Source organism: Tachyglossus aculeatus, chromosome 4 (assembly GCF_015852505.1).
Source record: "Tachyglossus aculeatus isolate mTacAcu1 chromosome 4, mTacAcu1.pri, whole genome shotgun sequence".
Lineage (NCBI taxonomy): Eukaryota > Metazoa > Chordata > Mammalia > Monotremata > Tachyglossidae > Tachyglossus > Tachyglossus aculeatus.
This window is the reverse complement of record NC_052069.1, coordinates 38,245,540-38,269,460: the sequence shown is the minus strand read 5'-3', so window position 1 is coordinate 38,269,460 and position 23,921 is coordinate 38,245,540. Positions and strand designations below refer to the sequence as shown.

Here is a 23,921-nt window from a genome sequence, read left to right as displayed (position 1 = left end):
GGCAAGTCATTCTAATTTTGCAGTCATGTGGGTTTTTTGGACTTCTTAGGGGGTCTGGTGGTTTTGGCAACTTTACTGTTGGGCATCTACTCTACTGACATACAAAGGCCAGGGGTTTGATGTGTGCTGAATCTCCCTTTGGCTGCAGCATTATCACTAAATAGTGGGGAGGGAACCCTATGTCTTAGAGAACGAGTAGTTTTTTGTGGAGCCTGTGAGGAACTGTAGGAGGAAAGGAACCTACTTTCAGGGAACCACTAGTTTAGTTGCCTAGTAGACAAAATAACAAACAGAAAGCCAGGAGGTTGAGGGGAGAAGGGAAGACAAGCATTACAGAGCAGCTTGAAGAGGGAGAGATTAGAGTTTCCATTTTGAAAATTGGTGAATTCCATTTAGGTTCTTCACAACTTACATACAAATGGAAATAAAACTGAATTAACTAAAATTCCAAATGAAATCGAAGAGGGAGCTACTGTAAGTTTGTGTAACATCAGTGCCTCTGTCTGTTGGTCAAGTGCCAAACATACTGACAATAATCAGAGTACCATTTTCTCTCGTTTCCCAACACAGGTTAGCAGGGAGATAAGCTAGGTAAGAGGGATACCTACTCTAAACATGGTGTCGTGCTATTCAAGGATGTATTTTAAATGGGTGTTTTTTGTGCATTTCAAGAAAGTTAGGGCAAGTTTCGGTCAACCCAGTGACATTTGAGAGACGAAAAGTAAAATTAGTGGTTATCTGTATTCTCAGATCAACACTAAAAAAATTAATCTCAAGTAATGTCTTGGCAAATACCCTCCAAAGGGTTTGTTTTTCACTTGTTTTTTAGAATCTCAGGGGCAGCTGTCAGGGAGCATACTGTGAATTTAATGCAGATGCTCATGTTTTTGCAGTTATACAACTTGGGCCTTATGTTTGGATTTTTCAAGAAAAGTCAGACGGCTCTAGGGGAGAGCATAAGGAAGAAACAAACTAGTGAGTCCCATGTGTGACAGGCACTATCCCACCTGATTATTTTGTATCTACTCCAGGGTTTAGTACAATGAAATGTGTGTACATATTTATTATTCTATTTATTTTATTAATGATGTGTATATATATAATTCTATTTATATTGATGCTATTGATGCCTTTCTACTTGTTTTGTCTTGTTGTCTGTCTCCCCACCCTTCTAGACTGTGAGCCCATTGTTTGGTAGGGATTTTCCCTGTTGCCAAATTGTACTTTCCAAGCACTTAGTACAGTGCTCTGCACACAGTAAACACTCAATAAATATGATCAAATGAATGAATGAATAAGGCCGAGATGGTCGTCGGTGCTCTCTAGTATTAAGTGGAACTTAAAATAGCTTCACCTAATTTTTTCCCCACCCATCTCTCATCACATCTTTTAAATTTATAGCTTAGTAGGAAAATAATCCTAATTTTAGCTAGGTTATTTGAGTGCTTAGCATTCTAAGCGCTGAGGGAGGTACAAGTTTATGAATCCATCAGTGGTATTTATTGAGCGCTTACTATGTGCAGAGCACTGTACTGAGTGCTTGCCAGGGTGTAATACAACAGAATTAGCAGACACATTCCCTGCCTGTAACAACAGAGGGGGAGACAGACATTGGATACTGCCCCGTTCCCTGTGGGGCTCACTGAGTAGCAGAGAGAACCAACTTTGTGCCGTACTCTCCCAAGTGCTTAGTACTGCACTCTGCACATAGTAAGCACTCAATAGTTACAACTGATTGAAAAGATGATTGAATTTCCATTTAATAGATGAGGAACCTGAGGCACAGAGAAGCTAAGTGACTTGCCCAGGGTCACACAGCAGGCAAATGGCAGAACCGGGATTAGAACCCAAGTCCTGACCCCTAGGCCGTGCTACTTCTTGTATAAAATAGATACAATCCCTTCCTATAAGAAGCTTACAGTATAGAGGACCAAGACAATGGTCAGAAGTGTTTGTTGGCTGTGGAGAGAGAGGAATGGGTAACCTTTGAAGGGTTGAAAAGAGTGGAGAGACATGCAGGGAGACCAGTGAAAAGGCCGATAGTCTAGCCAGGGATATGATGAGCGTCAGGGCCAGAGTGGCAGCCATTTGAGAAGGAGAGAAAAACGGCAGATCTGGGGGAAAAGTCGTGGTGGAAAACTGACAGGATTTAGCAACAAGGCTGGTTGTGAGAGTTGGAAGAGCAAGGAAATCAAGAGCAATGCAAAATGTTGTGGATGTGAGCCCGTGGGACTGGCAATCGAGCAGTGATATTTCTTGAGCGCTTACTCTGTGCAAAGCACTGTACTGAGCTCTTGGGAGAGTACAAGATGAGCTTTTGGGGGCTCAACCCAAGCCATTCATCCCCTTCTTCCAGGGGAAGGCAGCCAGCTAGGAGAGGGGGGTGCCGTTTGTGGCTTTGGAACAGAGGACTTTGTAAAACCTTAGCAGCAGGCACTACTCTGCTCTGGACCATTCATCGTAAGCCCTTGGCACGTAGGTCGCTCGCATTGGCCTCAGGAAGGGTTGTGGGAGCCTTTTCCACTTTCTTGCAAAAACCAGTGGAAAAGCAAAACAACAAAAATAAACCCTCTTTCCGCACTGTTTCAGCTTGATCTAGACAAAGTGGTTGAGTGTATTGCAGTAGTTTCACAGTAAAACATCAGTTAGGTTTCTGGTTACCGTGTGGGACGGAGAAATGTTGCTGGTGATTGTCACTCAGAAGAATACTAATTTTTTAGTTTTTCTGCATGGCACAGAGAATTACTGGCAATGATTAACTGCAAAAACATGTAGGAAAGATAAACGTGGTGAATTGCTGTTTTTAGAAATGGAGCAGCAGCAGGCAAAACCTGCTCTGTTTCCATTGCCACTGGCCAGCCAGTCAGATTTTCTCTAGGGGATCCCAGCTTAGTCAGTATTTTCTCACCTTGTCATCTGGGTCTTTGTTTTTGTCACTTAAGACCCCCGTCCATCACCAGTCTTAAAGCACCAATGTAAAAGCCACACTGCAGAAAATGAAATGGATAAAGTCATTCTAGTGTGAGACTGTCCCCAGCGGGGAAGGTATTGTGAGCTAGATTACCAGTGTAGAACTTTTTCACATTATCTGACCTGATTGTGTGGAAAAAAAGAACTAAAGGGTGCACTTTCTAAAACTGTTTACTCATTTGAATGGTTTCATTTAAAAAAAAAAACCCCGCAAATTGGAGAACCGAGACTCTTGAGACTCTTAAAGGATCTCGTGTTTTCCGTTTTTGGAAAGTCACGTAGTAACCATTGATTAATGGAAATTCGAGGGTTGGGCGTTCATTGTCTGAAGTTACCTCTGTGACTAACGTTTTTCTGTACAAATCCCAAATTTTGTTATGCCCATCAGTCAATCCGTGGTGTTTATTGAAAGCTTAGTATGTGCAGAGCACTGTTGTAATTGCTTGGGAGAGTGCAACAGAATTAGCAGAGAGGTTCCCTGCCCGTTTATCCTTATGGTTTCGATCTTTGCCGGTCGATCCATGACCACTCTTAGATTGTGAATCCCATGAGGTTAGAGACTGTGTTTAATTTAGCCTCCATTATCTTCTTCCCTGAACCTTAGAAGAGCACACACTCATTCTTGTTTTTGGCTCTGCAAAAAGTAAGGGCTCAGTGAATGTGATTATTGATTGATTCTCTATCGAATACTGTAAATTGCAAAAAAAAAATACAAAAATACCACACAGGAAGATTGAGGCAGAGGCTGGAAAATATAGGCGTTTCATGCCTTGGCCGTTGCCATGCATCTGTGTGTTCAACATTTTTTTCTTACTTCATATATACGAGAGACAAGTTGCATATTGTGTTCCATCAGAACAGCCGTGTATCTGAGGAAAAATGCTCCCTGGGTATTTCATTGTAATTATATAATGGAAGCACCTTTTCTATCAGAAATGACTGCTCACCCAATTTTAGACAGGTGGCTCAGTCAGTCATATTTATTGAGCGCTTACTGTGTGCAGAGAACATAATATAACAATAAACGGACACATTTCCTGCCCACAATGAGCTTACGGTCTAGAGGGGGAGACAGACATTGACACAAATAAAATATATAAGTGCTGTGGGCCTGGGAAGGGGGGGAAGTGAATAAAGGGGTCAAGTCAGGGCATTGCAGAAGGGATTTAGAGCAAGCACTTCAGTTATCACTCACCACTCACTCCAAGCACTTATCCTGCTCTGCCTTGATTACTGCATCAGCCTCCTCACTGACCTCCCTGCCTCCTGTCTCTCCCCATTCCAGTCCGTACTTCACTCTGCTGCACGAATCATTTTTCAACAAAAACGTTCAGTTCACGTCCCCCACTCGAGAACCTCCAGTGGCTGCGCCAGCTTCCTCGCCGTGCCCCAATCTCATCTATTCAGTCAGTCATATTTATGGAGCGCTTACTGTGTGCAGAGCACTGTACTCAGCGCTTGGGTGAGTACAGTACAACAGTAAACAGACACATTCCCTGCCCACAACGAGTTTACGGTTAAAGGGGTCTGTCTCGCCGCCGACCCCTTTCCTGTGTCTTCCCCCTGCCCTGGGACTCCCTCCCCCTCCATATATGCAAGACCACCCCTCTGTCCACCTTCAAAGCATCACTGAAGTCACATTTTCTTCAAGAGGCCTTCTCCAATTAAGCCCTCCTTTCCACGGCCGCTGTCCCTCCTGTGTCTCTGCACTTCAATCCCCAATCCCAAAGCACGTATGTACATGTCTTTAAATTATATATTATAAATGACTTAGTTCATGTTAATGTCTGTCTCTCCCTCTAGACTGTAAGTTCGCTGTGGTCAGGAAGCATGTCTGCTGATGTTGTTGTACTCTCCCAAGCACTTAGTACCATGCTCTGCACAGAGTAAGCGCTCAATAAATACGATTGATTGATATCGAGGATAATCCCAAGGTTACAGCCTTGTGAGATAGGGAGGATAGTGGTGCCGTGTGCCATGTACACTGATGGGACAGGGTTTGGAGTTCTGTTTTGGGCATATTAAATTCGAGGCATCGCGTTCGCGGAGTTGTCCTGAAGGCAGGAGGAAATGCGAGACCGCAGAGGAGGAGAGAGATCAGAGCTGGAGACGTAGATCTGGGAATCATCTACCTACGGACGGTAGTCAAAGCCAGGGAGCGAATGAGTTTTCCAAGGGAGTGTGGGTGTAGATGGAGAATAGAAGAGGACCCAGAACTGAGCCTGAAGGGTTGGGAGGCTGAGGAGGAGCCCGCAAAAGAGACCAAGGTGGCCAGCAACCCCTATGGACAATGCTCCTTACAGCGGCAGGAGAGGGGCAGCCAAATGCTTCACCTGTTTCCCAGGTTCCCGGATCCCACCCTGACTCCTTGCCTCGGTTTTACCGCGCCTCCTACCACTTGGCGCGGTGGCTCTGATCTCGGCGGCTGGGTTCCTCCCTGCCCAAGCCCGCTGGTATCCGTGGGGATCGTTAGCCACACTCCCTGTCTCCGAGGTGACCGTGCTGCGACCGCTGTAAGTAGCCAAAAGCTGGGAAGGAGCGCTGAGGAGACACAGATCGCGGAAGGGATGGCTCAGTTCAAGTCTGAGCATGCAAGAGGAGCAGGAGGAAGTTGATTTTCAGCAGTGTTTTTTTTTTTTTTTAATGGATTCATTGAAGGTCTGCCGTGTGTAAGACTGTAAGCTCACTGTGGGCAGGGAATGTCTGATTATCATCACATGTAATTATTATGTATTAAGCGCTTACTATGTGCCAGGCACCGTACTAAGCACTGGGGTGGGTTCAAGCGAATCAAGTTGGACACAGTCCCTGTTCTGCATGGGGCTCACGGGCTTCACCCCCATTTCACAGATGATGTAACTGAGGCACGGAGAAGTGAAGTGACTTGCCTAAGGCCACAGAGCACACAAGTGGCCGAGGTGGGATTAGAAGCCATGACCTTCTGATTCTCAGGCTGTATCCACTGTGTCATGCGGCTTCTCTAGTGTACATTCCTAAGTGCTTAGTACAGTGCTTTGCACGCAGTAAGCACTCAATAAATGTGATTGACTTGATTGACTGACACCATCTGGGGTAGCTGGGATAGATACAAGATAATCAGGTCGGGTGCAATCCCTGTTGCACCTGGTGCTCACGGTGTAAGTATTTAATCTCCATTTTGCAGCTAAGATAACTGAGGCCCACAGAAGTGAAGTGACTTGCCCAAGGCCACCCAGCAGACAAGCGGCAGAGGCGGGATTGGAACTCAGGTCCTCCGACTCTTAGGCCTGGGCTCTTTTCACTAGGCCACACTGCTTCTGCAGTTGGGCAGGAGGTTGGACAAGGCTAATGGCTTCTGGGTTGTCACATTTATTGCAGGAAGTAACTCTGGATTTTACGTATTATGGTTGTTCTGAATCCAGGGTATTTTTAAATCGGCGTTGACGTCTTTTTTGCCCCAGGCCCTGGCATATTAATGAAAAATAAAGTAGTAGAGTAGTTCTCTGTATATTCATTCATTCGTATGTATTGAGCACTTACTGTGTGCAGAGCACTGTACTAAACGCTTGGGAAGTACAAGTTGGCAACATAAAGAGACGGTCCCTACCCAACAGCAGGCTCACAGTCTAGAAGGCTCTTTATGTATATATGTTTGTACATATTTATTACTGTATTTATTTATTTTCCTTGTACTTATTTATTCTATTTATTTTATTTTGTTAATATGTTTTGTTTTGTTGTCTGTCTTCCCCTTCTAGACTGTGAGCCCGCTGTTGGGTAGGGACCGTCTCTATATGTTGCCAACTTGTACTTCCCAAGCGCTTAGTACAGTGCTCTGCACACAGTAAGCGCTCAATAAATACGATTGAATGAATGAATGAATTCTCACTGAATTTCTCTGTGAAGAACCTGCTTCGATAATAATAATAATAATAATAATAATAATAATAATAATAATGGCATTTGTTAAGCGCTTACTATGATGTTGGGGGAAAAAAATAACTTCAAGCGCGTTTTGTCTTTCAGGCTTTAGAAACGTTACGGCCGACGTTATGTAACAAAATCATAGCTGAGAGACATTTTGATTACCTGCGATCCAAGAAAATCCTTACTCGAGAGGACACTGAAGAGATTTCTTGCCAAACTTCAAGTAATAAAAGAGCCGGGAAGTTGTTGGATTATTTGCAAGAGAACCCCAAGGGACTGGATACCTTAATCGAATCCATTCGGAGGGAGAAAACACAGAATTTCCTGTTAGAAAGGATTACAGACGAAGTGCTGAAACTCAAAAATATCAAACTTAAATATCTCAAAGGTAAGATGTCATTAGATGGAAATAACATTGGAAGTGGGAAGGAGCTTTTAGAATGCTTAATCACTCACCTGCCTGGAGGCAGGAGACTGGACCAGATGGCTTTGTGAGGTCCCTTTCTGGCTCCGTGATTGATGAAATAAGAAAGGCGAGTGATTAAAATTGTCGTAATTTGCCCCGATTTGTTGAAGGTCCGCTCCGGAATTTTCTTTGTATTAAATAGGGATTAAAAAGAGCATACTGGCTTTTGGCCTTTCCAGGTACCACTTGGAAGTTTTGGGTGACCTTTAAGGCTAACCGGTGGGAGAAAAGACAGCAACGGTCGAGGTTTTGACCTTGGAGTGCTGCTGGGACATCCTACTGGAGGGCTTTAAGGCAAAAATGGGGAGTTTGGGGGGCTGGGGTGGTCGGAGGGAGCCGGATCAGCCTGGGAAGTGAACTGGAACAGGCCGGAACTCAGCTCCATTTTAAGGAAAAATTCCACGACGACCCTTCCAGTTAGGAGTTGCCATGCAGTGGCAGAGGTCCTCTCCTCCGGCCTCCGCGTGCTCACTCCCTCCTCAGTCAGTCAGTCGTATTTATTGAGCGCATGCTGTGTGCGGAGCAATGTACTGAGCACTTGGGAGAGTACGGTAGAACAATAAGCAGACACATTCCCTGTCCACAGTGACGTTATGATCTAAAGCTTACATTAATTCATTCAGTCAGTCATATTTATTGAGTGCTTACTGTGTGCAGAGCACATAGTAAGCGCTTAATAAATGCCATTATTATTATTATTATCACTAAGCACTTGGAAAGTACAGTTCGGCAACAGATAGAGACAATCCTTACCCAACAACGGGCTCACAGTCTAGAAGGGGGAGACAGACAAAAAACAAAGCAAGTAGACAGGCATCAGTAACGTCAGTATAAGTAGAATTATAGATATATACCCATCATTAATAAAATAAATAGAATAATAAGTGGGGCGGGGAGAGGGGTAGAGCAAAGGGAGGGAGTTGGGGCGTTGGGTAGGGGAGGAGGAGTAGAGAAAAAAGGGGTGCTCAGGCTGGGAAGGCCTCCTGGAAGAGGTGAGCTTTCAGTAGGGCTTTGAAGGGGAAAAGAGAGCTAGTTTGGCAGATGTGCGGAGGGAGGGCATTCCAGGCCAGAGGGAGGACGTGGGCCGGGGTTCGACGGCTGGACAGGCGAGAACGAGGCCCAGTGAGGAGGTTTGTGGTGTCAGAGGAGCGGAGGGTGCGGGCTGGGCTGGAGAAGGAGAGAAGGGAGGTGAGGTAGGAGAGGGCGAGTTGATGGACTGCTTTGAAGCCAATAGTGAGGAGTTTTTGCTTGATACAGAGGTTGATAGGCAACCACTGGAGATTTTTAAGGAGGGTAGTGACATGCCCAGAACGTTTCTGTAGAAAGATAATCCGGGCAGCAGAGTGGTGGATGGACTGAAGTGGGGAGAGACAGGAGTTTGGGAGGTCAGAAAGGAGGCTGATGCAGTAATCCGGTCTGGATAGGATGAGTGATTGTACTAACGTGGTGGCGGTTTGGATGGAGAGGAAAGGGCTGATCTTGGCGATGTCCCCGTTCTTTTAGTCTCCGCCCTCTTGCTTCCGCTGGCTCCGGGTGCTGGCGGCGGGAGCCGGAGAGCGTGTTCCAGGAAGGAGGGACATCAACTCTCTCTCCCCCTTGTCCCCCTCCCCATCCCCCCCGTCTTACCTCCTTCCCTTCCCCACAGCACCTGTATATATGTTTGTACATATTTATTACTCTATTTTACTTGTACATATCTATTCTATTTATTTTATTTTGTTAATATGGTTTTGTTCTCTGTCTCCCCCTTCTAGACTGTTGAGCCCGCTGTTGGGTAGGGACTGTCTCTATATGTTGCCAACTTGTACTTCCCAAGCGCTTAGTACAGTGCTCTGCACACAGTAAGCGCTCAGTAAATACGATGGATTGATTGATCAACTCAGGCGGGAGAGGCCAGCCCAGCCACACGGCCCAAGTGACACCTCGACTGGGGCTTTGTGCCCCCGTTGGGTGGGTGGGGGAGAAGGGAGAATGGCCTCTTTGTGGGGGGCTCTGGCCCCTGCTCCACGCGTGGGCGGAGAATGGCTGGACACTGCAGTGCCCGCCTTCCAGCCCAGCCCAGATACCCCCAAGTTACAATGCCCGCGTGCCTGGAGAAACGTGTGGTGACGTGATGCCAGAGGCATTCTGGGGAGAAAGCTTTGGTTATTATTTTTAGTTTGAGTAATAATAATAATAGTAATAATGATGGCATTTGTTAAGTGCTTACTATGTGCCGAGCATTGTTCTAAGCACTGTGGGGATACAAGGTGATCAGGTTGTCCACGTGGGGCTCACAGTCTTAATCCCCACTTTACAGATGAGGTCACTGAGGCAGAGAGAAGTTAAATGTCTTGCCCAAAGTCATGCAGGCGACAGTTGGCGGAGCTGAGATTTGAACCCCTGACCTCTGACTCCAGATGCCGCCAATGCCCAACTTGTCTCAGTGGGAGGCTTCCTTCTCTATCCCGCTTCCACCCCAGGCTCATTTTGCTTCCAGGGATCTGGTAGTGAAGGACAGCAGGCCAAGATCTGCGAGTGTGGTTCCCAGTTCCTGGTGGCTTGCCAGTGGGCGGACTGTGGGGAGGGAAACTGAAAACCATTATTGTAGGAAAAAGTGTTTTCCCCCAAAAGTGGGTGACCTTGGATAGATAAATTCATTCATTCATTCATTCAGTCGTATTTATTGAGCACTTACTGTGTGCAGAGCACTGTACTAAGCGCTTGGGAAGTACAAGTTGGCAACATATAGAGATGGTCCCTACCCAACAGCGGGCTCACAGTCAGAAGGGGGAGGCAGACAACAAAACAAAACATATTAACAAAATAAAATAAATAGAATGAATATGTACAAATAAAATAGAGTAATAAATACATACAAACATATATACATATATACAGGTGCTGTGGGGAGGGGAAGGAGGTAAGGAGGGGGCGAGGAAGGAGGGGGCTCAGTCTGGGAAGGCCTCCTGGAGGAGGTGAGCTCTCAGTAGGGCCTTGAAGGGAGGAAGAGAGCTAACTTGGCAGATGTGCGGAGGGAGGGCATTCCAGGCCCGGGGGGTGACGTGGGCCGGGGGTCGTCGGTGGGACAGGCGAGAACGAGGCACCGTGAGGAGATTAGCAGCAGGGGAGCGGAGGGTGCGGGCTGGGCTGGAGAAGGAGGGAAGGGAGGGGAGGTAGGAGGGGGCGAGGGGATGGACAGCCTTGAAGCCCAGGGTGAGGAGTTTCTGCCTGATGCGCAGATTGATTGGTAGCCACTGGAGATTTTTGAGGAGGGGGAGTAACATGCCCAGAGCGTTTCTGGACAAAGACAATCCGGGCAGCAGCATGAAGTGTGGATTGAAGTGGGGAGAGACACGAGGATGGGAGATCGGAGAGAAGGCTGGTGCAGTAGTCCAGACGGGATAGGATGAGAGCTTGAACGAGCAGGGTAGCGGTTGGGATGGAGAGGAAAGGGCGGATCTTGGCAATGTTGCGGAGCTGAGACCGGCAGGTTTTGGTGACAACTTGGATGTGAGGGGTGAATGAGAGAGCGGAGTCGAGGATGACACCAAGTTTGCGGGCTTGTGAGACGGGAAGGATGGTAGTGCCGTCAACAGAGATGGGAAAGTCAGGGAGAGGGCAGGGTTTGGGAGGGAAGACAAGGAGTTCAGTCTTGGACATGTTGAGTTTTAGGTGGCGGGCAGACATCCAGATGGAGATGTCCTGAAGGCAGGAGGAGATGCGAGCCTGGAGAGAGGGAGAGAGAGCAGGGGCAGAGATGTAAATAATAACGATGGTATTTGTTAAGCCCTTACTATGCACAAAGCACTGTTCTAAGCTCTGGGGGGAAACAAGGTGATCAGGTTGTCCCATGTGGGACTCACAGTCTTCATCCCCATTTTCCAGATGAGGTAACGGAGGCCCAGAGAAGTTGTGACTTGCCTAAAGTCCCACAGCTGACAAGTGGCAGAGCAGGGATTCGAACCCATGACCTCTGACTCCCAAGCCCGGGCTCTTTCCACTGGGCCGAGGCCTCAAAGGAACTATTGCCTTGAGTTTGTGTAGGTTTTGTTTTTTCAAAGTATTCATTCGATGGAATTTACTGACTGTCATTGTGTGTGAAGAGAAGCATTAGTGAGTAGAGCTTGAGCCTAGGAGTCAGAACGACCTGGGTTCTAATCCTGGGTCTGCCACATGTCTGCTGTGTGACCTTGGGCAAGTCACTTCACTCATCTGGGTCTCAGTTCCCTTATCTGTGAAATAGGGATTAAAATGTGAGTCCCTGGTAGAACAGGGACTGTGTCCAACCCAATTAGCTTGTATCATCATCAATCGTATTTATTGAGCGCTTACTATGTGCAGAGCACTGTACTAAGCGCTTGGGAAGTACAAATTGGCAACATATAGAGACAGTCCCTACCCAACAGTGGGCTCACAGTCCTACCCGCAGTGCTTTGTACAGTGCCTGGCACATAGTATACGCTTAACAAATTCCATAAAAACGTACAATGGGGGCTAAATTAGATGTCTTCCCTGGTCTCGAGGGACTCAGTGCCTAAAAGGGGGAAGGAGCAGAGAGATTGGTGATCCATTTCCACAATCTTTACCTCATTCACTTGTAGTAGTAGTAGTGATAATGACATTCATCTACTTACTATGGACCGAGCGCCTTGGTAATTAGAGGGTGAGCAGATTGAATTTGGGGAGCAGGGGTGCCCACAGAATAAACGAGGTAAGCGGATACCTTACTTGGTTATATTCTCTAATTAATGGGAAGGCCTTGAGAAGGAGCCGCCTGGTCCTGGGTTCTAATCCCAGCCCTGCCTGCTGGCTGAACTAGGGCAAGTCACTTCCCTTCTCTGTGCCTCAGTTTCCTCAACTGTAAAATGTGGCTTCGTTGCCTGTTCTCCCTCTTTCTTGGACCGTGAGCCCCAGGTGGGACAGGGACTTTGTTACGTCCTACCTGACTAGCTTGTATCTTCCCCAGCACGTAGAACAGTGCTTGACACAGAGTAAGCTTAAATACCATCAAATAATAATAATAATAATGATAGCATTTATTAAGCATTCACTATGTGCAAAGCACTGTTCTAAGTGCTAGGGGGTTACCAGGTGATCAGGTTGTCCCACGGGGGGCTCACAGTCTTCATCCCCATTTTACATATGAGGGAACTGAGGCCCAGAGAAGTTGTGATCATCATCTGATGAACTCGTATCTACCCCAGAGCTTAGAACAGTGTTTGAAACGTAGTGCTTAACAAATGCGATTTAATAAAAACAGAAAAGCTAGAACCCTATCAGTGGAAAACAAGCAACAACAAAGGAATACTTCACAGTATCTCCAGGTGCAGGTATTTTTTGGCTTCCTTCTTTCTCCTGTCCCCTCAGCTTCTCTTTCTGTGTATTCTCCTGGCTCTTACGATAATGTTGGCGGTATCCGTTAAGCGCTTACTATGTGCCGAGCACTGTTCTAAGCGCTGGGGTAGATACAAGGTCATCAGGTTGCCCCACGTGGGGTTCACAGTCTTCATCCCCATTTTACAGATGAGGTAACTGAGGCACGGAGAAGTTAAGTGACTTGCCCAAAGTCACAAAGCTGATAACTGGCAGAGCCAGGATTAGGACCCACGATCTCTGACTCCCAAGCCTGGGCTCTTTCCACTAAGGCACACTGTTTATGTTTCGGCTGACTCTCTGCCTCTCCCTTTGTCCTTTCCTCGAATAACATCATCATCATCATCAATCGTATTTATTGAGCGCTTACTATGTGCAGAGCACTGTACTAAGCGCTTGGGAAGTACAAATTGGCAACATATAGAGACAGTCCCTACCCAACAGTGGGCTCACAGTCTAAAAGGGGGAGACAGAGAACAAAACCAAACATACTAACAAAATAAAATAAATAGAATAGATACGTACAAGTAAAATAAATAAATAAATAGAGTAATAAATATGTACAAACGTATATACAGGTGCTGTGGGGAAGGGAGGGAGGTAAGATGGGGGGGATGGAGAGGGGGGCGAGGGTAGTAATGGTGCCTATCGAGTGCCTACAGAATGCAGTGTCACTCGACCGAGTGCTCGGAAAGTACAGCAACAGAAGCCCAGGGCCCATTCCAGGCTAAAAAAGCAGCTTACACTCTAATGGTGGAGGCGAGGAGGAGTCCAGATAAAATCGAAAGGGCGATCAAGCATGCATATAGAAATAATTACACGCACAGTGCAACAGGTGGTTGAAAGGATTAAAAGTGCTAACTAGGGGGGAAGGCTAGATTTGAGGAGGGTTTGAGGGTGGGGAAGGCGTTGAACAGGGGGTTAAAGGTGAGCAGGGGCAAAGCAGGGTAAGGCCAGGAGGCGGGCTTGGGTACGGTGAAGCAAGGGAGGAGAAAGCCTGTGGGAAACTCAGGTGGTCCTGCTCCCGTCATCTTGATCGGCCGAGAGGAGAGGCGGTCTTCTGACCCGTCCCTCAGCCGAGACAGGCTGGGGGAGCCCAACGAGTTGTAAAGCGTCTCTTCTCCTATTCAAAAGGTCGGGGCATCTCTTCCCCCGCCACCATGCCGCTCTGGACGGCCTCACCTCCCTGTGGTTCTGGAAGTCGCTGCTTCTTAGCCTGTCAGAGCCCCAGCTGGCCCGGGGCCCGACTTCGTTACCTGGTACCTGCCCCAGGACTTAGTACGGTGCTTGGCACAGAGTCAGCGCCCAACAAGTAGCATCATCAACATAATAATAAGCCCCTCTGAAAGGGTCCACTGGTGTTGCCACTTGTCTGCCATGTGACCTTGCCAAATCACTTCAATCAATCAATCAATCAATCGTATTTATTGAGCGCTTACTGTGTGCAGAGCACTGTACTAAGCGCTTGGGAAGTACAAGTTGGCAACATATAGAGACAGTCCCTACCCGACAGTGGGCTCACAGTCTCGAAGGGAGAGACAGAGAACAAAACCAAACATATTAACAAAATAAAATAAATGGAATAGATATGTACAAGTAAAATAAATAAATAGAGTGATAAACATGTACACACATATGTACATGTATACAGGTGCTGTGGGGAAGGGAAGGAGGTAAGATGGGAATGGAGAGGGGGATGAGGGGGAGAGGAAGGAGGGGGCTCAGTCTGGGAAGGCCTCCTGGAGGAGGTGAGCTCTCAGTAGGGCCTTGAAGGGAGGAAGAGAGCTAGCTTGGCAGATGTGGGGAGGGAGGGCATTCCAGGCCAGGGGGAGGACGGGGGCCGGGGGTCGACAGTGGGACAGGCGAGAACGAGGCCTAATGGGGAGGAGGTTAGCGGCAGAGGAGCGGAGGGTGCAGGCTGGACTGGAGAAGGAGAGAAGGGAGGTGAGGTAGGAGGGGGTGAGGTGATGGACAGCCTTGAAGCTGAGGGTGAGTGGTTTCTGCCTGATGCGTAGATTGATTGGTAGCCACTGGAGATTTTTGAGGAGGGGAGTAACATGCCCAGAGCGTTTCTGGACAAAGACAATCCGGGCAGCAGCATGAAGTATGGATTGAAGTGGGGAGAGACACGAGGATGGGAGATCAGAGAGGAGGCTGATGCAGTAGTCCAGACGGGATAGGATGAGAGCTTGAACGAGCAGGGTAGCGGTGTGGATGGAGAGGAAAGGGCGGATCTTGGCAATGTTGCGGAGCTGAGACCGGCAGGTTTTGGTGACGGCTCGGATGTGAGGGGTGAATGAAAGAGCGGAGTCGAGGATGACACCAAGGTTGCGGGCTTGTGAGACGGGAAGGATGGTAGTGCCGTCAACAGTGATGGGAAAGTCAGGGAGAGGGCAGGGTTTGGGAGAGAAGACAAGGAGTTCAGTCTTGGACATGTTGCGTTTTAGGTGGCGGGCAGGCATCCAGATGGAGATGTCCTGAAGGCAGGAGGAGATGCAAGCCTGGAGGGAGGGGGAGAGAGCAGGGGCAGAGATGGAGATCTGGGTGTCATCAGCGTAGAGATGATAGTTGAAGCCGTGGGAGCGAATGAGGTCACCAAGGGAGTGAGCATAGATCGAGAACAGAAGGGGACTACTCTGGGCCTCAGTGACCTCATCTGTAAAATGGGGAGCCCCATGTGGGACAGGGGCTGAATCCAACCTGATAATCTTGTATCTTCCCCAGTGCTTAGTACAGTGCCTCTTGCATAGCAAGTGCTTAGCAAATACCATTGTTATTATTATTATTATTATGAGAAAAATGGCAACCTTAAGTTGAAGTCGGGGGTTGGGGGAGTGAATAGAGCCCTTAACCCTTTTTCCATTGTGAAGCACCAGATTTTTGAGAGAGCATCTTAAATTCAGAGACTATTTTTGCAGAGCATTATGGTATTCCAAGACTTTGAAATCAGAACCCACCTCATGCTGCTTGGGAAGGAATTTGTTTCCATTTGGCAAATACGCTCCTTGTTTTGACTATTTGATTTTTGAGTCAATCGATTGTATTTGAGCACTTACTATGTACCGAGCACTGTACTAAGCAATTGGAAGAGAACAGTATAACAATATAACAGACGCATTCCTTGTTCGTAATGAGCTTACAGTCTGGGGTGGGGGGCATTAATATAAATAAGTAATTTAAAATAATTTAAAAATATGTATGTATTAATGTCTAGAGGGGGAGACTATAATATGAAAATGTAATTTATAATATATAAAGATATGTACCTATTAATGTCTGTCTCCCCCTCTAGTAATTTATAATATATAATTTAAAGATGTGTACAGGTAAAGATGTTGGGGTGGGGAGAATATCAAGTGTCCAGTGGTCACAGAATGAAGAATCGTTTTCCTCTTTTCTGGGGTAAGACTCTAAACCATGTCCTGCAGATCACAGTGGTGCAAGGGAGACTCCAAATACAGCTCTCCTACTCTTTCGTAACCCTAGACCATCTTGGCTTTTCCCCAGGGTCGAAGTCACCATCCTGAAGGAGGGAGAGAAGAATTGAGGGTCTGGACCTGTTTTCCCTTTCCTGATACAGCCCCATCTCCCTCCTGCTTATTGCCCTCCCTCCCTGGCGTGACTTTTGAAATCTTTTTTTTAAAAAAAAGAATCTGAAGCATCCTCTCATTTTGGAAGAGGGGAAATGGCCAATTTTCATTTTCCAAGAGAGTCAAGCCAGGAGTCGGGGCTAAAGTCAAAAATCTGAGAATGGGAGGGTTTCCCTCCACCCCCAGAGCAGAGAAAATTTGGAATGGGCCCTAAGGACTTTGGCCTTGGTGATTTGCAGTCTGTGGAGTTGGGGAGCCGTTCATGAATTGGACTTCTTGTTTCTGTTATCCCACAGCAACTGGGAAGCCATTTAGGATGCCGGTATTATTTTCCCAATTAAGTTTTAGTGAGCTGTCTGCTCACTAGGGCTTCTAAGATGATGATTCTTCCTTAAGTTTTTAGAGGAATCTACTCCATGCCAAGGACTATAGTATGGACTGGGGTAGATAGAAGAAAATCGGATCAGACGCTGTCCCCGTCCCACATGTGGCCCACAGTCCAAGGGGTATTTCTTCCCCATCGTACAGATGAGGAAACCGAGGCACAGAAAAGTTAACCAACTTGCCCAGGGTTACGCAGCAAGTAAGAAACGGAGCCGGGCTTAGAACCCAGTTCCTCTGACTCCACCAGGCTTCGCTACTTGTAAGGTTCCTCTTCAAACATTTCACCTTGGGGAATTTAATCGTGGCCAGCAGCAGAGCAGGAAATCCCAGGTACGAGGTTGGCATTGCCTGGGATGCTTTGAGGTGACACTGGCTAGTGAAGCTGGTGACGGGTAGCACTGAATTGCTCCGTTTGTGTTTTCAGGTTTGAACTATAGCAGCTGTTTGTCTTCTCCCTACGGAGCAACAAATAATCTCTCCAGGTCACACTCGGATGAATCGAACAGCTCCGTAAATGTAAATGACCGAGACTCCACTGTAATTTATCATCCCGAAGGAGAGTCCAGCACTGCCACTTTTTTTTCTACTGTCCCGTCATTGAATTTGCCCATCGTGGAGGAGGGAAGCACAGAGAACGCCGTCTTTTCCTCAGCTACTCTTCCCGGGCCTGGGGAACCTGGAGCACCGCCTCTCCCAGCAGACCTGCAGAGAGAAGACGAGGAATCTTCGGGAAATTCTAGTGACAATCTCTTCCTTCCCTTAAGGTCGCGTTCTGGCTTGCTGCGCTGAGCATTTTTCACTTTCCAGTACTACGTTCATTTTAAAGGGAAGTGAAAGGTCCTTTTGGTGTACAATCCCACGTAGGCATACGTACGTAATTAGTCAGTATTTGTTTGTGGTTCTTTCCCCGAATGACAGGAGCGCATTTTCAAGAAATACCTTTCTAGTGCTCCTGGGGTATTTTTACGCACTCCTGCGGGGCCAAATAGATAACCTGTTTTTTGTCTTCTCCATTCATCAGTCCCGGTCAAGTCGTGCCCGAGAGGTCCGTGTCACGGGAACCATTCCGAAGGCCGGCGGAAGAAATGGAGAGTGCGGGGCGAGGAGTGATAGATGTTACTCGGAGGTTGTACGGATCCCTCGGGCTGAGAAATAAGTAGGACTTGATCTCAATCACAGCAGACACAAGCAGAAAGTGCTTACTTGCCCGGGATCCCAGTGAGTGAGCCTCATGATAACACGTCATCGCAATTCCAGCTTTTCCAGCCCTTAGAACGGTGCTTTGCACATAGTAAGCGCTTAATAAATGCCACTATTATTATTTTATACGTATGTAATGGTGCGGCCCGTGTCCTCTGCAATTTTGTCCAACCCTCTCGTGCCTCGCACACTGCTCTAATGCAGTCCATTCTTTCTTTCGCCTTTCAGGCCAGTAGAGGAGTCTGGCTCATTTGTAGGTCATATTCCGTTGTGTTGCTTCATCTTGTCTTGCTCTTCGTTTCCCCGTTCATTATTATTTTGAAGACTTCCAGAGAGCCCCAAAATAACATACTTAGGTTAATCAGTCACTCGGTGCTGTTTATTGTGTGCCTTGTACAGAGCACTGTACTAAGGGCTTGGGAAAACGCCGGATACTAGAGTCGGTAGATGCAATCCTGGCCCACAAGATGCTTGCGGTCTACGGGGGAGACGGACCCAAAAATAAACTGCAGGTAAGGGAAATAGTAAAGTACAAGGGTCTGTGCTTAAGTGATGTGAGCTGAAGGTAAACTGCTGTCAGTGGTAAGAGTACATATTTTAACCAATTTTTTACTGCTGTGTTTTTTTCAGAAGTTTGGTATCCAGGGGAAACCCATTTTTAAAACTCAAATCTGCGCCTCCAAAAAAATCCTTTCTAGTTTCTGTTATTTTCCCAGTCATGGGCCTGGCGACTAGGCCCTGGTGTAGGGTATTGAATTTCTTTCTGGAAGCATAAGTATAAATGGATTAGAATTGTTTTTATGGTTGTTTCAAAAGGGTATCCAGCTTTTAAAAAATTCCATCAAAACGTAGATGAATACATGCACTTGGATTCTCGTCCTTTGTTCACCCCACTCTTAGTCCCTCAGCACTTGTGATATCCGTAATTTATTCCTATATATTGATGTCCGCCTCCTCCTCTTAGACTGTAAGCTCCTGGCGGGCAGGGAACGTGCCTACCGACTGTGAAGTAATGTGCTCTCCCAAGCACGAGAAGCTTGGGTGAATCTCCAGAAAACCCGTCTTGATATTATAAATTGTGCAGGTGCTTGAATTGTGTCTTTCTAGATACAGTTCTGAAGATTGAGCAGTTTTGTTCCACCAAAAAAATGTGCTGGTTTAAAGTGCCATCAGATGAGGTTCCATTTTCCCCCAATCTTAGTACATGTTTTGTCAACTTGGCGATTTTACCTAAATTCAAGAATACAAACGTAATCTGCCATCACCTTTATTTCACACGTAGATTCTTGTTGACAGACTTGTATAGTCATGGTGCAGAATAAAGCCAAATTTTCTGATATTTTGGGGCGGGGGTGGGTGGGGGAGAATGAAGGTAAGCAGTTCTTTCAGCAAAAACCTGTTTCTTATGAGCTGTCAGAGGCCTAAACAATTGGGAGGCAACTAAAATGGTAATAGAGTCCTGAGAACCAAAAGCCATATTTAACCGAAATGAATAGTCAGTGATGACTTCAATTGTAGGTTAGTGTACCACATTGACCCAAGCGCTTAGTACGGTGCTCTGCACACAGTAAGCGCTCAATAAATATGAATGAATGACCCTTTAAACTACACGATCAGGTGGTTACTTTGATCTAATCATGGTATTGTAATCAGGTGTTGACAAACACAATTTGAATCCACTGTATATGGGATTTCAAAATCTTTAAACCGCAGATCCTGAAAATGACCTAAAAACTTTCAGGCAAGGGGGATGATGGCAGCCAGGCATGGGTTTGCTGAAATTTAGAAATGCTCCTTACCTTAAAGCCGGCCAATCTTAAGAACCTAGTGGGTTTTGGCAAGCACTCAAAGTCGAAATTTTCCTCCACCCATCTCACTCTCCAAAGTCATCATTTTCCCCCATCCGCACCTCCACCCAACACACTCCTTTACCCCTGAGAGTGGAATACTTGGAATTCCATCCATTTTCCACCTCTTTAGATTTGAGACATTTAGATGGTGACTGCAAGCTTGTTGGGGGCACGGAATAGCACTGTTTATTGTTGTATCGTGCTTTCCCAAGTGCTTAATACAGTGTTCTGCACACAGTAAGCGCTTAATATATACGATTGAACGAATGAATGTAGTAGCTGCATAAATATAGATAGTGGTGCCCCTAAAGGGTCGCCGGTTTGCGACCTTTCCTGATTGTTTCTCTGCCGAACCTAATGGTCTTCCTACCTCCCCCTGTCAAATCAGCTGCTACTAACTAGAGAATGCAAAAGAATAACTGGAAAGTAAAGATGTTGCACTTGGGGTATTTTCCCCATAAAAACAAGAGGCAGGGATGGATTCAGCGTAGTTCTATGTCGTTCGTGTGCTACTGGACTGCATCTAGTTTCGAGTGAACTCTAGGATTTTTTTTTTTTCCCGGATTCCATGTTGGTGGCCTATAAAATCAAGCAGAATACTTGCGGGAAGCCGAATTTTTCTTAAGAAATTGATTTTTGGTGAAGGGATATGTATTGAATGTCATCAGGTCCAACATTTTGCTAATATATCTGGGAACTAGAGAGAGAGTAAAGAAAATGGTCAACGGTTGTGAGATTAGCTTTTCACGCTTGGATATTTCAGTCCTTCTGGTAGTACTAAGTATGGATTTTTCTTTTGTTTAACTTTGTAGATATTAAAGTTTAGCTACAATACCTCTATGCAAAACCACAAACTCGCTTGATTTTTTATTAAAGGTATTAAAGATTTTCCTAATCTCTAGTATTTTAGATAGTAATACAATTTTCCCAAGGGAGCCTTCATTTCTACTGAAGGAAAAACATGCTGCTTGAGAGCTTTTTAATGTTTTTTATTTTTATTACCTTGAGGTTTAATGGAAAGTACTCTTTAAAAGCTTTTTGGATAATAAATAGCCGCCTTTGAAATCTGTTCTGTAGAAAATACTGGAAAAGTTCTCAAGTATCCTAAGTTACGTATTATACTATTATTTTTAACATTGAACTGTCAACTTTATGTTCATTTTAGATGGGGTAAGAGTTTGGGATGCATTTACAGATCTTATTTTTAATAAAATGCTTTAGTTTTTGAGGTTTTTTTTTAAATCGTACTTCTCAAAATAAGTTCTAATGGAAATGGAAATTTTGGTATACTACCCAAACAACTTCATCATAATCCTGAAGAAAATCTAGGTCCATTTGTAGTGTTGCTCTTGTAGAAGTCCATTCTGTTTGTCAAGACTCAGAACAAGCCCTAGCAGGTCATTTGCAAAAGGATAAGATAACATGGTTGATTTCATTGTGATCAACCTCTAAAATTAGAGTGTTTTCTAATCTCATGGCAGAGAGTCTTTTGAAAGCCGTCACATTCAGGTAGCTTCATCCTTTAATTTTAGACAGGGCATTTCCATCACAGGAAAAAACAAAATGTTGGAACATTTGGGAAGAAGGATATCATTATATACGATCCTGTGTATTGTTCTGGCATAGTTCATCCACTCTACAAGGCCTTTAGGCAAAAAATAAATAGTTGAAACCCTCCACAAATGTTTCGTTGACTATAGTCACTTAAAGTTATCCTGATGTTCTTTTGTTTTTCACCTCCGATTTCACGTATTCCTCAATTTGTGTTTGTGATGAATGGGTAGACTTAAACCAATAAGGTCACGATGGACCTGTAAGGAGAGAAATTGCCTAAAAAAACACATTATGGTGTGAGTTGGAATAGGTGATATTCTAAGATCGACTTGTATATAAAGTATAGAATTGTGTATCTGTACATACGAAGGCTATATATTGTGCAAAATAAATTGCTTCACTCTTGTATTAATCTGAGATTTGACTGTGCTTCCTTAAGAATTTGAAAGCTTTACAGTTTGTAAAAAAAAATTTCCATGACATGGAATTGTTGAAATAAATATTTTCACCAAGATTTTTACTCTGTTTAATGCATCCATTTTATAGTTTCCCGCTTTTAGACATAAGCAGCAGCAGGTGGTCAATTGTGCAAGCTTCGTCATGAAGCAAGGCAATAGAGCTTCCTACATATCTCCCAGGGAAATTAACCATCATTTGAATGACTTTTACACAGAGTCCGAGGACCTCTCAGAATTATCATCATCATCATCATCATCAATCGTATTTATTGAGCGCTTACTATGTGCAGAGCACTGTGCTAAGCGCTTGGGAAGTACAAATTGGCAACACATAGAGACAGTCCCTACCCAACAGTGGGCTCACAGTCTAAAAGGGGGAGACAGAGAACAAAACCAAACATACCAACAAAATAAAATAAATAGGATAGATATGTACAAGTAAAATAAATAAATAAATAGAGTGATAATCATCATTATCTGGAATCCACACTACAACCAACACGTTTGCTGTCTTGTTCCTTGAAGAACTGATTCACTCCCGTGGCTTCCATTTTTTTATTTTCTGGTACCCTACCCAACAACGGGCTCTAATTTTGTTAATCCTGTGCATATAGCTATAATTCTATTTATTCTGACAGCTTTGACACCTGTGCCCATGTGTTTTGTTGTCTGTCTCCCCCTTCTAGACTGTGAGTGCACTGTTAGGTAGGGACCGTCTCTAGATGTTGCCAACTTGGACTTCCCAAGCGCTTAGTACAGTGCTTTGCACACAGTAAGCGCTCAATAAATACGATTGAATGAATGAATGAATGAATGAATGTGTGAATGGGAGGGCGGGCGGGGCCCTACACACGCATCCCTTCCCCCCCCCAGCCGGACTCAGGCTGGACGCGCGCGCGGCCAATCAGAGCCGGGTACCGAGTCCAGGCCGGGCTCCGATTGGCTCTTCGCGAGGGCGGGCTCCGCCCCCCGGAGGACGGCCTCGCCTTGAACGCGCGCGCGGCCAATCAGAGCCGGGTCCCGAGTCCAAGCAGGGCTCTGATTGGCCCCTCCGGTGGGCGGGCTCCCTCGCCGGGTGGACGCGCGCGCGCGGCCAATCAGCGCCGCGTGCCGAGTCCGGGCAGGGCTCTGATTGGCCCCTCCGGAGGGCGGGCGGGCCCCTTCGCCGGGCTCGTCCTGGACGCGCGCGCGCGGCCAATCAGATCCGGGTACCGAGTCCAGGCAGAGCTCTGATTGGCCCCTCCGGTGGGCGGGCGGGCCCCTCGCCGGGCTCCTCCTGGTCGCGCGCGCGGCCAATCAGAGCCGGGTGCCGAGTCCAGGCGGGGCTCTGATTGGCCCCTATGGTGGGCGGGCGGGCCACCTCGCCGGGCTCCTCCTGGTCGCGCGCGGCCAATCAGAGCCGGGTCCCGAGTCCAGGCGGGGCTCTGATTGACCCCTCCGGTGGGCGGGCGGGCCCCTTCGCCGAGCTCGTCCTGGACGCGCGCGCGCGCGGCCAATCAGAGCCGGGTACCGAGTCTAGGCGGGGCTCTGATTGGCCGCTACGGTGGGCGGCCGGGCCCCCTCGCCGGGGTGGACGCGCGCGCGCGGCCAATCAGGGCCGGGTCCCGCGTCCAGGCGGGGCTCTGATTGGCCCCTCCGGTGGGCGGGCGGGCCCCTTCGCCGGGCTCGTCCTGGCCGCGCGCGCGCGCGGCCAATCAGAGCCGGGTACCGAGTCTAGGTGGGGCTCTGATTGGCCGCTACGGTGGGCGGCCGGGCCCCCTCGCCGGGGTGGACGCGCGCGCGCGCGCGGCCAATCAGAGCCGGGTGCCGAGTCCAGGCGGGGCTCTGATCGGCCCCTCCGGAGGGCGGTCGGGCCCCTCGCTGGACTCGTCCTGGACGCGCGCGCGCGCGGCCAATCAGAGCCGGATACCGAGTCCAGGCAGGGCTCTGATTGGCCCCTATGGTGGGCGGGCGGGCCCCCTCGCCGGGCTCCTCCTGGTCGCGCGCGGCCAATCAGAGCCGGGTCCCGAGTCCAGGCAGGGCTCTGATTAGCCCCTCCGGTGGACGTGCGCGCGCGGCCAATCAGAGCCGGGGCCGGGAGTCCGGGCCGGGCTCCGATTGGCTCTTCGGGAGCGCGCGCGCAGAGCGCCCCGCCCCCGGAAGTGGCGGGCGGCGCGCGCGAGGCCGTCGTCGTCTCCGCCGCCGCCAT

General features: G+C 47.3%; 1 protein-coding gene across 1 annotated transcript in view; it reads left to right on the top strand.

The window, feature by feature from the left end:
- The window catches only part of BCL10 (BCL10 immune signaling adaptor), a 34,075-nt gene extending 12,286 nt beyond the window's left edge, over positions 1–21,789 (top strand). Inside the window, exons 2-3 of the mRNA XM_038745068.1 lie at positions 6,976–7,264; positions 17,096–21,789. Coding sequence (XP_038600996.1) covers positions 6,976–7,264; positions 17,096–17,460 — 654 coding nt within the window. The 3' untranslated portion in view covers positions 17,461–21,789. The remainder of the gene's footprint in view (positions 1–6,975; positions 7,265–17,095) is intronic.
- Positions 21,790–23,921: the final 2,132 nt, after the last annotated feature.